The sequence below is a fragment of the Phocoena phocoena genome, chromosome X, assembly GCF_963924675.1.
Source record: "Phocoena phocoena chromosome X, mPhoPho1.1, whole genome shotgun sequence".
In the NCBI taxonomy this organism is placed as follows: Eukaryota; Metazoa; Chordata; class Mammalia; order Artiodactyla; family Phocoenidae; genus Phocoena; species Phocoena phocoena.
Genome location: NC_089240.1, coordinates 93519651 through 93535334, shown reverse-complemented (window position 1 = coordinate 93535334; position 15684 = coordinate 93519651). Strand labels below are relative to the sequence as shown.

At 39.5% G+C, this 15684-nt stretch overlaps 1 protein-coding gene across 8 annotated transcripts in view; it reads left to right on the top strand.

The window, feature by feature from the left end:
* Positions 1–499: 499 nt before the first annotated feature.
* CHRDL1 (chordin like 1) overlaps positions 500–15684 on the top strand; it is a 108634-nt gene continuing 93449 nt past the window's right edge. For all 8 annotated transcript variants that reach the window (XM_065900737.1, XM_065900733.1, XM_065900731.1 and 5 more), the window contains exon 1: positions 500–596. In XM_065900737.1, coding sequence (XP_065756809.1) covers positions 500–596 — 97 coding nt within the window. The remainder of the gene's footprint in view (positions 597–15684) is intronic.

Sequence of the window (15684 nt, the reverse complement as noted above, 5' to 3'; positions counted from 1 at the left end):
TAATAATAATGGTAGTCTTGAAGCTAAGATCAGTTAACTTTCATTTCAGAAATTGTTTGGGTCACTGCCTATTATTTTTGTTTGCCAAAATGGCCATTTTGCAAACCCCAGTTTCCCTTTTCTCCCAAAGAAAATCTCTTGAGAAATCAACTTTAATTCCCTTAGAAATGAGGATTTCAAAATTTATTTTTACTTTCCTATGACTTGCCTGCAAGGATTTAGCCTCAGCGTTGTATAGGAATGTATGTTCATCCGCTTGAATTTCTCCCCACAGTCTCTGCAAGACAGGAGAGGCAAGTTCTCTTTTCTTAGCAGAAAAACAATGCTTTCACTTGTGTAAATTCTCCAGCACTTTTCCCCCAGCAAGTTAGGAGCCTAAGCATCAGAGATCTCCATCAGTTCCAGAGGATCTGTTCTAAGTCTTTTTTTCTGCTTTCTTCCCAACAGCTTGAGTACCCAGGGCCCTGAAAGTTTCAAGTTGCCTTTTGCAGTGGCCAGAATGAGAAAAAAGTGGAAGATGGGAGGCGTGAGATACATCTTCTCCTTGTTGCTGTTCTTTCTTTTCCTAGAAGGAAGCAAAGCAGAGCAAGTAAAACGTAAGTGTCTTGAGTTTAAAAAACAAGATACTTTCTTGTAATTTCTTTGAAAATGTGATTATAATCTGAAGAGATTGTGATTTAGCCCAAATGTGGCCGTGCCATTATTCTAAGAGAAGAAAGTGAATGTTACTGGTTTTTGCCTGAGTTGGTGAAAGAATGAGAGCTTTGACTCGGGCTAACTAAATTTGGGGCTGTTTTTCTGATTATCATATAGTTTTCATCTCATAGGACACATGACACATTAGCCTATTTTCCTTTTCCTGTTCTAAACTGTACAAATCTCATTCCATTTTACGTAATTCTTGAAATATCTGACAGATGAGCTGGATTTTTTCCCAAATTTCAGACTCTTCAGCAAAGGTTTTCAGTTTATGAAAAAGAATAACACCGAAAAGAAAAAGAAAAAAAAAAAGAAAAATGTAAAGCAGACTCTGCCTCTTCCCTTCTGCTGAAAAACGAAGAAGGAAAAAACCTTCACATGAACTGGGTTGAGATGAAAAATCCTTTGAGGAAATTGAGATTCCAGGGACCGTGAGCAAATTGGATGCCATTTATTGAAAGGAACGTCCCCGCAAAGCCAGGGAATATTTCTAGAAAGTCAGCGATCCGTGTGATGGGCTGACACATTGGAGAAAGCAGAGTGGCAGGAAAGGGGGGTAATTAACCCTCTTCGCAGCCACATTTGGGAGATTTATGAGTAACCGTTGACACCGCTGCTCTTGTTAGGAGCTTTTTGCTTGCCTTTGCCCACTGTGAGCCTCACCTTCTTTGGGCACTTGCAGCCACCTCTGAGGTGGACCCTGGCCCTAAATTTGAAGGAAAAGCCATCGTTCTAGTTCCCCTTTTTGGCTGCATCAAAAGAAGCACAAAGTGGAACTGGTCCAAGAGGGGCATTCTCTGCTCCACTGAGCTTATTCATGAGAAGGAACTGTGCAAATATGCTTGGTAGGAGCTGAAACAGCATCTGAAGCCCATCACTTAAACATTTATCTCCTTTATCAGCATAAGTTAAATATATCAGGCATGAGGCTTGCTGACAGGGAGAACAGTGCCAAACCTGTTCCATTGTTACCTGTGTTTCTGCCCCACTGCGATTTTCATAGTAAAGTGAGTCTCCTTCCTGGGAGAAATAGTGCTTTTGATTAGGCTTTTAAACGTGAGTAATCCGTGGTGATATCTAGTATGATCGAGGCACAGCAGGAAGTTTAGCAGGACACGGTATCGTTAAGGAAGTTTGGATCAGCCTCTTCTCTTGCAGTCCTCAACGGACCTCCTTCTCCTTCTACTTGAATGTGTAATCGACCTCAGAACCCTCCTCTTCCAGAAGTCCTCCTTGATTTAAGTGGATATGATAGAAAAGTTGTCCATCCATTCTCAGCTAAACTCACAAGCAGCTGGGCTTAAAAATCCTTCCTCTCTCAGGAAGAAACTTCCCTTATGGACTTACTGGTAGCATGGGGAAGCTTGCAACTGTTTGTTAGAAGACCATCTCTTCTGGGAAGCCTTCCATATTCGTGAAGAATTGAGGAATATTGTCCATGCAACTTAGATAGAGCTTAACTGACAAACCAAAGAAAAATATGATTGAAAAACGATTGACAGACTCCCAAAACTATCACGCTGACATTTCCTACTGCTTATGAATCTGTCCCAAGCCCCTTTGATATTCAGTTGGTGTCAAAATGATTATGTAACAGATGGCCTAGGGGACCAGTTCTGGTCTAGTGTTTCAGGCTTATAGTCAGATAATGAGGCTATGGTCATGGTCATTCCCTGAATGAGCCACTCAGCATCATTCTTTGTGGCCACACCCAAGCTAACTGTCTCGAAGACATGTGCAAATTTACCTCCACTAAAAGGAAACTCTCAAAGCATATGCCCTAGGTATGTTGCCTTGATACACACACACACACACACACACACACACAGACACACACACACACACACTACATGCGCAGAGATTTATATTACAGCTCTAAGAGAAGTTAGAAGCAGTGGGGAATGGTCACGTAAATGATCCATGTAATGTACTATTATGCTACCATTCAAACACTGCTTATTGAAAATTTGATAGCCCGGGAAAATACTTATATTAACTTATTTTAAAATATCTTAAATTATAAAAATAATACTCATTGTACAAAATGATATGAAAGTATCTGAACTTCATAAAGAACCTGTATCTCTCAACACCCATCCCACTCCCCAGGGATGACCGTTACTAATAGTTTGCTGTGTGTTCTTCCAAACTCTTTTCTCTGTGTGTTATAAAAACATATATACATGTCTGTAGGGTTTTTTCTTTTACAAAAATTGGATATTATATATACTTTTTTCTGTAACCTGCTTTTATTCAGCAGTGTGTCCAGGACGTCTTTCCATGTTAGAACATTGCAGTGTAACAGTACCATATTCTTTCTAATGTCTACATAGTTCCCAATTATATGAGTGTGCCATGGTTTGTTTAACCAGTCCCTTTTGTAGATATTTAGGTTGTATCCAGTTTTTGCTATTACTATAAGTAAGGCATTAATGGATGCCTTAAGGCACTTAGGCAAGTATTTGTGAGTAACTGTTAGGTCAAAGTGTATGTTCAGTTTTAATCTTGGTAAGAACTGTCAAATTTCCTTCAAAAAAAGTTGTATCAATTTATGCTTCCACCATCTTTGTATGCATGTCCATTTCTAATTCCTTCACTGAAAGAATTATTAAGCTTTGTATTTTAGGGCCAGTTTAATAGGGGAAATAATATCTCAGTTTTGTTGTGATACTTTCCTATTACTGGAGTATCTTTTCAATTACTTTTAATTCAGTTGTATTTCTTCACTGAATTGGCTTTCATTTGGGTGCGTGTCTTACTGATTTGCAAAAGCATATTTATTAACATAACATCAAATGTTTTTATTAACTTTTGTATCTCACGTATTATTTTCCCAGTCTGCCATTTGATTTAAGCTTTGTATAAGTTGTATTTTCCCATACAGAAGTTTTAAATTTTCTTGTAGTCAGATCTGTCATTCATTTCCTTTATGGCTGTACTGTGCGGCATGCGGGATCTTAGTTCCCTGACCAGGGATTGAACCCGTGCCCCCTGCGGTGGAAGCGAGGAGTCCTAACCACTGGACCATGAGGGAATTCCCTCCTACTCCATATTCTTGTATTTTCTTCTACTGCTTCCATAATTGGGGGTTTTACCCATAATTCTCTGTTCTATCTGAAATTTATATTCATGCATGGTGTGCAATAGGGAACTATTTTTTTTTAAATGTTGAGCCTTCTTTTAATTAATTTATTTTTTTATTTTTGGCTGTGTTGGGTCTTCGTTTCTGTGTGAGGGCTTTCTCTAGTTGTGGCAAGCGGGGGCCACTCTTCATCACGGTGCGCGGGCCTCTCACTGTTGCGGCCTCTCTCGTTGCGGAGCACAGGCTCCAGACGCGCAGGCTCAGTAGTTGTGGCTCATGGGCCTAGTTGCTCCGCGGCACGTGGGATCTTCCCAGACCAGAGCTCGAACCCGTGTCCCCTGCATTAGCAGGCAGATTCTCAACCACTGTGCCACCAGGGAAGCCCCGGGAACTAGCTTTTTATCTCTGGGTGGTAGGTGCACGACTGTTACTTTTGTTCATTTTTGTACTTCTCTTTATTACAAAGTTTCCACAATTGGCAAATACTACTTTTACAACAGGTAAAAGTCCTTTAAAGTAAAAGGACATCTTGTTTCCCATATTTCTACCGTCGAGTTCTAGAGAAGGGTATAGGTATGGAGGTGGAAGGAGTAAAAGGAGGGTTTTTTTTTAAATTAAAAAAACACTAGAAAAACTTCAGGAAACATGTAAGTGTAAAGTTAATAAAGCTTCCCGTCTCTCTTTGTTCCCTGATACCATTTTACCCAAGGAAGCCAAGGTTTTTGATTTTTCACAGGCTGGTTCGAGTGTAAGTTTCTAGGTCAAGGCAGATGCTCTGTAGCCTGTTTTGCTCTCCTGTTTTAGGCATCAGGGTGGAATGAGAGGGGATGCTGTTATGGTCAAAGATGCTCACTCAGTTGGTGTAGAATCTGAGGAGGTCTGCAGAAAATGCTTTAATTGCAGAAAGCTGTTTGCACAAGGAAAAGTAGAAGTGGGTGCTACCACTTACTAGTAGCTAATTAGCCAGAATTCCCTTGCTCTCACAGGAGGGAAGACAGGTTCAGGAACCCAGGAAATACTGAACGTGCATCACAGTGGATGAATGAGTCATTTATGGCTTATATAAAAGTTTGTTACTGTCCAGAAGCAGCAAGGTTTGAGGTCTTTAGCCGGGATGAGGTCTTTAGCCGGGATAAGGTCTTTGTGTAACTCCATTATGCTCTGTTGTTAAAGTTGTAGTCAAAAGAGGCCAGGAAGCTCTTTTGAAGTTCAAAGAAGCATAACATTCAGTGCTTAATATTCATGCAAATATAGGACAAACAGGCTGAAGGGTTTGCCTCTTTTGGCAATTCTGACTTAGGTAATGAACTATTGATCAAAGTGAGGTAGAAGAATTGAGTTGTTAAGAATATTCAATTATGTATTTCAAATGGACCAGCCTGTGCCAAGGCTGGCAGTCATCCTGGGGAGAGAAATTGTTCGTGTATTTCATGGCGTCCATTCCTGCTTTATAAGGTGAGTTAGCTGGATCTTCCAAGGGACTAGATTCTCATTCATTTTTCTCCTCAGGAGAAAAGCTTCCAACATTTGTATTTGTTTGAAAATGGGCCTCTGAACTTCCCAGGAAGGGCGAGTCCCCAGAAGAGTGAAGGGAAGGAAGAGGATACTTAGAAAATTTGAGACATGGGGATCATGGCCTTATGGAGCCTACCCAGCCTCTTTATTGTGAAAGCCAACCAGAAAGGCTTGAGTTTTCCACCTGTAGATTCTCACTTGGACGTTCGAGGTGATTTTTTGACAAGAGAAAGAAGGCTTGAGTTTTCCACCTGTAGATTCTCACTTGGACGTTCGAGGTGATTTTTTTGACAAGAGAAAGAAGCTAGCAGAAGAGTAGACCTGTTGACATCTTAGGGGTTTAAATAGATGGAAGTAGAATAAATGAAGAATACCTTAAAATTAGATAGCTTAATGCTTTTCAAAGTATGTTCATAATTATTTTTTATACTGGGGGGGAGCCAGTGGGGTTGGGTATGGAAGCTCTGGAGTCCACGTAGATACAAACCCCAGCTCCATGACTTTCTTACTTACCTTGGGAACGTTGCTTAATCTTTCCAGCTTTAGTGGTCTTATCAGTACAGTTGTGTACTTATCAGTACAGTTGTGTACTGACCATCAACATGGTCATTTGAAGAACTGATGAGACTGTTCACATGGAGTGCTTTGTGACAGTGGCTGGCACACAGTCTTTAATAAGTGGTAGCGATTCAAGTAACTCTCTTGCAAGCCAAATGATATTATCCCCTTAATCTTCAGATGAGAAACTTGAAACACAGTGAGGTCAGGTGACTTTGTACAAGGCCAGACAGTAAGTCCAAGGCAGTGCCAGAATGAAAACCCAGGTCTCCAAATTCAGTGTTCTGTTCACTACACCAGTTTGTGTCTAGCAGTTCTCTGAGGAAGCCAGTGCATTCTCTTGAAGAGAAGCCCAGTCCTTTGCACATGGCAGCCACTTAACACATGAGATGATCCGAGTAAGTGAATAAAGAACTTTGTAACCAGAATTCCTAAGAGAGGCAGTATACTATTTGGGAGTTAAAAGACAGAGACTAGGACTAAAGTTATTCTGGAACCTAAATAAGCTAAGCCAAAGGAAATTTGTGAGGAAGCTTAAAAATATGTGCCTTTATGTCCACGCTTCTTAGATTTCCCTGACTTCTCAGTAGGATTGGAATGTCCTCGTAGTCTAATGGCGAGTGGACTGTGCTTTAAGTCAGGGGACCTGGTTTCTGGTCAGTTCTGTTGCTTGCTGTGTGGTATTGGTTGAGTCATTCATGCTCTCTCTGAACTAAAGATTCTCTACCCTCTAACTGAGAGGAATTCTTGCTTTCTGGACAGCAAACTAAAGGATGCCAGAATAGGGGTTGGGGAGGTGGGACAAGGGAAACCAAGGCTCTGGTTTTAGATACTTGGAGCACACCCGGACTTTTATCATTGACGCAAGATTGTTGCAAAGAGTGTTTTGTGCATTTAAGATTTATAGCCTGCCTACTTCTAAAAAGATTAGATACAGGTTATACATGAAACAATAGTTGCAAGATGACTTTCTAAAAGATGAAAAAAAAATGGAGGCAATCTGAGGAAAGTAGAAAGGGTAGATGTTCTTAACACCTGCTTTGGTACATTATTCACATTCTAAATTGGCTTATGATTCCTGAAAAGACAAAAAGAGAAAGTTTCCATTGGTGGGCAAGAGAAAATTATAGTTTCATCTATAGAGATTTATTTCCCACCTCCCACTTACTCAAACCGTATTAATGATGGGATGTTTGCATGAAGCACATTCTGGGTGGTACAAAGACACCGACTGTAACCTTAATTTCATAGAAGAGAGAAGAATTGTGTTCGGCATTTCTTTATTAACCCTCTGTAAAGGAAGAGGGCAAGTATTAAATTTTAACTCAGTAAAAGTCTTTCTGTAAGTGCTAAGGAAAAGTGGCCCAGATATTTTAACTTTGGATGATATAAGTTAATTGAAGGCTAGAACATATAAACGTTATACAAATGGTTGTTTAATATGTCTACTAGACTGGATTGTCGATTTTCAGATGCCCTAAGCAAAGTTTATATTAACGTTATTTTTTCTATTTAAAAACAGATGCTCATTTAAAAAATATATATACCTGAGGCAACTCTATTTATTTTTGGCTGTTGGGTCTTTGTTGCTGCACGTGGGCTTTCTCTGGTTGTGGCGAGTGGGGGCTACTCTTCGTTGCGATGCGCAGGCTTCTCATTGCAGTGGTTTCTCTTGTTGCGGAGCACGAGCTCTAGGCGCGCGGGCTTCAGTAGCTGTGGCGCATGGCCTTCAGTAGCTGTGGCTTGCGGGCTCTAGAGCGCAGGCTCAGTAGTTGTGGCGCACGGGCTTAGCTGCTTCGCGGCACGTGCGATCTTCCCGGACCAGGGCTCGAACCCGTGTTCCCTGCATTGGCAGGCGGATTCTTAACCATTGCGCCACCAGGGAAGGCCCATATGCTCATTTTTTAACATTCAGAAGTACATAAAAGTATTAGGAAAACAAAAGTCATTGGTAATCTCAACATTTACGTTAATCATGGTTAATTGGCATATAGGCTTCTAGTGTTTTTTTCTGTGCTCAGCTGTACATACATATTGTTTTATAAAAATGAAGCACTGTCTTGTAGTGAATTAACGACTGATTCTCTAAAATGCACCTGCAGTGGAGATATAATTCATGTTGTCTAAAGCGAAAGCTGAATATTTTAGATGCCAGTTGCAGAACATGCAAAGTTGATCCTGTTGTGAAAAGTTCAAGAGCACAACTTGAATTCTTGACCAAGCGGAAAGTAAACCCCTTTTATCAGAGACTTATGCAGCTGAGGTGCTGATAGAAAAAACAATTTGTTTTTTTCGAAGAACAGCTTTGATTTTTGCCCAAAGTCCTATGCCAGATGACAAGTAAGAGATGATTTTGGCCAGAAAAATTATTCAGATCAGGTTTCACCAGCTGAACAGCCTTTCTGTAAAAGGATCTCCTGTGGCCTCATAGTGAAGACTAATGAGAATACCATCAAGTCCCAGTTATCCATGTTAATGGGAGATAGAAGGGCACAATGAATTGAAATTTCATGGAAAATCTCCATTTCTCAACTTAGCCAATAATGTCGCCTTGTTCAACTGTCAAACCTCTTTGAAATATGGACCCTTTTCTTCTCGTTGAGTCTGCCCACCTGCTAATAGAAAAGCTAGTAGAAAAGGCAGGTAGTGGGAAGGCTGTGGTGTGCATAGGCCACTCAATATATATTAAGTTGAATTGATTTTGGACGAATGATCCAACAAATAGGAATAAGGTAATTAACCCCCAGATAAAGAGGAATAAGCTGTATGCTCAAAGTGAAGAACTTGGCTTTTTCCTGGCTTTCCTTTTTCATTGGCTTCCACAGCCTGGAAATGAAGTCTTAAAGCCCTGAGGAAATCTGACTGAGACTTCAATTCTAGAAACCCAATTTCTAGAGAAATAGGACCCTTTTTTTCTGTAGTAACTACTACATCCTGCCCTTCCTCCATTCTGCTTCAAGTTTGATGAATGGCAGAAGGAAAGTACTTGGGCTTTTAATTTTTCCTTCACTATTATTGTAGTCTTTTTTTAAAAAAATATATTCTTAAGGAATTTGTTTACTTGATTTGTCCTCTCATATAATGAAGAGCAAAGATCCATCTCTCCCTTTCTACTGACTGTATGTGTTATAATAAAATAAATATTATTGTTATACTTACATGATGATGTGTCTACGGTAATAGCTCTTATTGAAAACAGCTCATGGGAATGTTTTCTTGCCTTTAGACTGGTGATGAAGTTATTGACCTTTTGACCTAGTCCTGGGTGCTAGACAGTAATGGCTGGGCAAAACATTGATGGCATAGTGGCACATCCCTGTTGTTTACTTTTTGTAGTCATTGTTTCTGTTAACAGGGCCCCCTAAAGTAGCAGGGATTGCCACTTTTAATTAGGGCCAGCTGAACCATTTGAAAAATAGCTATGATGATGCAGGTTGAAGGTCCATCTCAAATGTTAATTGGAATTCCTTTGGGATCAAGTTCTACTCAACAGATACCATGAGTTAGTGGTAAGTCATGAATTCTCCAGCTGGTATCTCTCAGGTACTGGCAAGTGATAAGCTTGCTTTTCTTGCCTATATCTCCTAAAAGTTGGCGAGGCATCATTGTTTCAGTAAAATCAGCTCACTTGTGCTTCTTGTCCAAGATGATATACTGGAACTTTAGGTGTGGTCAATGATGCTGTGTAACTCATGAAATTCACTCCTGGCTGATGGCAAAAAGTTTTTAAAAGTTCAGACTTATAAGCATGTGCTGAAATGGACTTTATCGTAGTTTCTGAAAAGTGATCATTGTTCGGTGTACTCACGGAGAGATCAACTATAATTGTGCTAACTGCTCAATCTTGGACAGCGACGGTAAAAAAATGTCTTAAAGATTATAGTGTTTACTTTTGCTATGTAATAGAAAAAAAACAGTGTCAGTAATTACAGAAGCATTGTTTAATAGCACCAGTGATGTTACTGTTTAGCTCCTTGTCTCTGCCTTCAGTTCCTGAATTTGCTCCTTCCAGGAATAAGTGGATTTCTGTCTGGGGCATAATTGGCAAAATCCCATGTTTCTGAGGTAATAGGACCAACGTACTTGATGAAGACCATTATATTTGCATTTATGGTCGGGTTTCTCTCCGAAGTTAGTGTTTGAGTAAGATATTTTCATCCTCAAGATGCATAGTTTGTAAGACGCTAGTATCGTAATATGAGATAAAAAGTGCTGATACGTATAAAGAGAATGAAAAAGAACCTTTAGCTGGGGTACTCTTGGCTTCCCAACTAGATTTCATAGCCTTTGAGAGCATGGGCACTATTTCATACTTTATGATTTATCATTGAGATGGATACCAAAAAAATGCAAAATGCAGTCTGCCAGCTGTACCATCTCATATAATCTATTTGAGCATGACTTGACTTCACTACAGACAGCACCTTATTCTTTAAAAGGTGAGCAAAGCTGCGTCTCAGAGGTAGGGTGGAAAGGTATTTTGAGAAAAAGGCAAGAATGTGTGGAAGCCCATTATTTTTCAAGGTCTAAAAGTGGGTGACACGCACCTTACAACCATGTAGCAGGACAGGCAAAATGCTATAGTGGTTCCAGTCCTTGGCCCTGAGGCCAGACTACTTAGGTTTGAATTCCAGCTCCATACATTGACTAGTCATGTCAACTTAGGCATGTTACCAAACCTCCCTGTGCCTCAGATTCCGCATCTGTAAAATGGGGCTAATAATTCGATCTACCTTGTAGGGTTGTGGTGAGAATTTAGTGAATTTATGGATGTAAAACCCTTAGAGCAGAGCCTGGCTCATAGGAAGTGTTCAACAAATTTTGTTGTTGTTTTCATTATTACTATTATCATCATTCTCATCTGGCTCTATGTTTTTCAGGACCTGGTTCCTTGGCTCCTTTTCACATTTATCATCTACTTCCTTAGCCTTTGAGCCAAATTTGGAGCAGGAAAATTTAGATCACTCAGTTTCACACATTGTCTACCAATACTATTTAGAGGCTGAATTTGGGACAAACAGAATCTATTGGCTGAAGCAAGTTATTCGAATTATCTGTTGGTGTTTTTTTTTTTTTTTTTTGTGGTACGCGGGCCTGTCACTGTTGTGGCCTCTCCCGTTGCGGAGCACAGGCTCCGGACGCGCAGGCTCAGCGGCCATGGCTCACGGGCCCAGCCGCTCCGCGGCATATGGGAGCTTCCCGGACCGGGGCATGAACCCGTGTCCCCTGCATCGGCAGGCGGACTCTCAACCACTGTGCCACCAGGGAAGCCCTATCTGTGGTTTTCATGAATAGTGGTGAGCTCAGGTATACTGAAAGGATCCATTTAATAGTGTCCATGAAATAACCTGTCTTAAAGATATTTCGGAGAAATGATAGCAACTTGCTTAAAAGGTATATATAAAAGAATACCCTCCTTGTGGCATCGCTGTATACTGCTCCTTTGGAAACAGACTTTCCTGCAAGTTAGAATCTTTAACAATTTGGATGTGAGTATTAAAAATATGTAAATGCACTTGAAACCCATATTTTGACAGCATGTCTTATTTTAATGCTTGCTTAATCTTTCAGGGGTCCTTATCTTTTATTATCCCATTTCTTTTTCGTCAAGAAAGGAATAAATCACACAGCCATGTAGATCACATCGCTGATAATGAAAGCTCATCCAACTTCATATTTTTAGTAGGTAGATCTGATGTCAACTTCTGATTGAGCTAATTATTTCTGACAGAATAATCCAGAATCAAATACATAATACACAAGCTTCCATCTTACTTTGCGATGCGGATTTAAATCGACAAAGTAATTTCTAGCTTACCTCCATCCAAGATAAGTGGCTGAAGAACCATACAAGTAAGGCAATTTATACAAGCGTAATAATGCCACTTAAGTAGGCTCCTTCATGGATTTGCTTCTAAGCATATATTCAGATTCTTTCTGAAATGTCTAGATAAGTTGTATATATGAAATAGAAATAACTTAGGTGTTTGTCATTTACATTATAAATTTATTATAGAGGAACAGTCATTCTCCTCTCACCAACATGTGGAAGTTTGCAAAAGGTGCCTCATTTCGATGTTTGTTTTGGGAAATTCTTGATTGTCTCTCCTCAGTTAAAGATGCAGGGATTGTTAAAAATCTTTCCTACTCCATTCTAGAACACCATGGAGCAGAAGTCTAATTTGTGTGTGTACCAAGAAAATTGTATTCCTAAGATTTGGCTGAAAAATATACAAGTTATGTCTGCAAAGTAATTTTGACTTTTCTGAGTTCTTTTAATTGATAAATGGTTTTGAGCACTTGCATTTGGTCCAGGAATATAGCTTAATATGACAATATTAATAATAATAATGGTAATATCATAAAAGGGGAAATAAAAATACTTACTAGACATGAATATGTATTCAACCTTCCTGATAAAGAAAAAAAGAAATATTGTTTCCACTTCCCTCACCAAATTTGAAAAGTTTTAAGCAATTAAAATATCCTGTGTTGGACATTTTCACACACTGCAATTGGAAAGTAAATTAGTGTAGCTTCTCTGGAGGGCAGCTTGACAATGTAGATCAGGAGTTTAAAAGCATTGAAAACCTTTGACCCAATAAGTCTACTTCTAAGGATTTATATTAAGAAAATAACCAGTATTGCATACACTGGTTTATATCCAAGAACATATATATTTTAAAATTTATTTGTATTTTGGCCACACCGCATGGCATGTGGGATCTTAGTTCCCTGACCAGGGATCGAACCCGGGCCCCCTGCAGTGGAAGTGCAGAGCCTTAACCACTGGACTGCCAGGGAAGCCCTTATATGCGAGGATATTTTTCATGGACTTTTTTTAAAAAGAAAGAGAAGGAAACAATTTGATACCCCCAAATAGGGGATGGGTTAAGAAATTATGGTTCAGCTGTGTTAGTGGAGAATCATGTTACTAGGCATGTGGTATGGGGGAAATATTTAATGGCACAAAAACGTCCACAATGTGTTAATTTTAGAATGTAGTTTACAAAATGTACTGGGTTGGCCAAATAGTTCATTCGGGTTTTCCCATAATGGGAAAACTTTAATGGGAAAACGGAACAAACTTTTTGGCCAACCCAGTATATTGTATATGCTGTTAATTTTATGATAAAAGACTTTATACACCTTTATGCACAGAAAAGAGACTAGAGACTAGAAGGAACTTCCAGTTTTTGGTCTGACACGTAAAGAGCTTCGAAGTTGTCACTCCCATAAGCAAAAAGCTTAAGGAAGTGAAAATCAACAACTCCTCTTAAATGAATCAGAAAATTGAGGTCACAGGGCAAACTGCCTTGTGTTTTTTACTCTGAAAACTGGAAAGACAGGCTAATACAGTTACCACTGCTGGATCCTGGTAGGAGCACTTAGCAGGTAATTGACTAATTGCTGGCAAAGGAGCATGTTCTAGCTTGGTAGAGAAAAACTCTTTCTTCATGAGTTTTACCTCCAGAATCCCCATCAGGTTCTCAGGTTTGGTGAAAAATTCCTAACTGTTTCCGGGAGAGGAGGGAAAAGGTAACCATTTTGAAATAAGCCCAGAGCTCTTTGTTCTCCATAACTAAGGCCTGGCCTCAAGGGAAGTGATTTTACCAGAGCCTAACTGATTTTTTTTCTTTAATAAATTTATTTATTTATTATTATTATTTTTTGACTGCATTGGGTCTTTGTTGCTGCACAGGGGCTTTCTCTAGTTGCAGCAAGTGGGGGCTACTCTTTGTTCCGGTGCATGGGCTTCTCCTTGCAGTGGCTTCTCTTGTTGCAGAGCACGGGCTCTAGGCACACGGGCTTCAGTAGTTGTGGCACGTGGGCTCCGTAGTTGTGCCATGTGGACTCAGTAGTTGTGTCTTGTGGGCTCTAGAGCACAGGCTCAGTAGTTGTAGTGCACAGGCTTAGTTGCTCCCTGGCATGTGGGATCTTCCCAGCCCAGGGCTCGAACCCATGTCCCCTGCATTGGCAGGTGGATTGTTAATCACTGCACCACCAGTGAAGTCCCTGATTTGGGTTTTATCAGAGCCTAACCAACCTGGAAGAAGGAATATATACCCAACTCCACTAGCCGTCCTGTCTCACCTACATTGATGGGGAGGAGCAAAGTTAATTAGCACTTTTGAAGGTCACAGCTCAGGGACATGGATCACTAAAAGATTGAGAGCTAATTATACGATTATAGAACACTTCTCCTTCCCCCACAATTTACTACCACATCAATTGGAGTCCTGTATAATAACAGGAGATTGAAAGGACTGCAAGCCTTAGACACTATTTAAGAAGGAGAACTAGGGAAACCCAAAAACAGTGGGGAGGGGATAAACAAAGGCATTAGGCAAATTTTAGCCTCTGACACCATGGCTACAAAAAAACAGTAAAATTAGCCTAACTCCTAGCTAGATTAACATAGAATCTCACACTAATGCTCTACTTACCTCAGTTACTTTTCCCCAGTACATCGTGTCTGACTTTTAACAAAAAATTACGAGGCATGCTAAAAGACAAAAAATTCAATCTGAAGAGAAAAATCAAGCGTCAGAACCAGGCTCAGATGTGGCAGACATTTTGAAATTATCAGACTTGGAATTTAAAATAAATAAGATTAAGGTACTAAGAACTCTAATGAAAGAAGTAGGCAAAATGTAAGAGTACATTGGCAATGTAAAGAGATGAAAACTTTAAGAAACAATCAAAAAGAAATGTAAGAAATCAAAAACACTGTAACAGAAATGAAAATGAAGAATTCTTTTGATGAGCTCATCAGTACACTGGGCATGATTGAAGGAAGAATCAGTGAGCTAAAAATATGCCAAGAGAAACTTCCCAAGCTGAAAAAAATAATTTTAAAAATTCAACAGAATATTCAAGAACTGTGGGAAAATTACAAAAGGTGTAACGTGTATGTAACAGGAATACCAGAAGGAGAGGAGAAAGGAACAAAAGAAATATTTGAAGTAATAATGGTTGAGAATTTTCCAAAAGCAATGACAAACAGCAAAGCAGAGATCCAGGGAGCTCAGAGAATACAAAGCAAGATAAATATGAAAAAACCTACACCTAAGCATATCATATTTAAACTACAGAAAATCAAAGACAAAGAGAACATCTTGAAAGATGCCAGAGAATTTATGTCATAGAGTGTTCTGCCTTTGTTTCCCTCTAAGAGTTTTATAGTGTCTGGCCTTACATTTATATCTGTAATCCATTTTGAGTTTATTTTTGTGTATGGTGTTAGGGAGTGTTCTAATTTCATTCTTTTACATGTAGTTGTCCAGTTTTCCCAGCACCACTTATTGAAGAGGCTGTCTTTTCTCCATTGTATATTCTCGCCTCCTTTATCAAAAATAAGGGGACCATATGTGTGTGGGTTTATCTCTAGGCTTTCTATCCTGTTCCATTGATCTATATATCTGTTTTTGTGCCAGTACCATACTGTCTTGATGACTGTAGCTTTGTAGTATAGACTGAAGTCTGGGAGGCTGATTCCTCCAGCTCCATTTTTCTTTCTCAAGATTGCTTTGGCTATTCGGGGTCTTTTGTGTTTCCATACAAATTGTGAAATTTTTTTTGTTCTAGTTCTGTGAAAAATGCCATTGGTAGTTTGATAGGGATTGCGTTGAATCTGTAGGTTGCTTTGGGTAGTATAGTCATTTTCACAATGTTGATTCTTCCAATCCAAGAACATGGTGTATCTCTCCATCTGTTTGTATCATCTTTAATTTCTTTCATCAGTGTCTTAAAGTTTTCTGCGTACAGGTCTTTTGTCTCCTTAGGTAGGTTTATTCCTAGGTATTTTATTCTGTTTGTTGCTGTGGTAA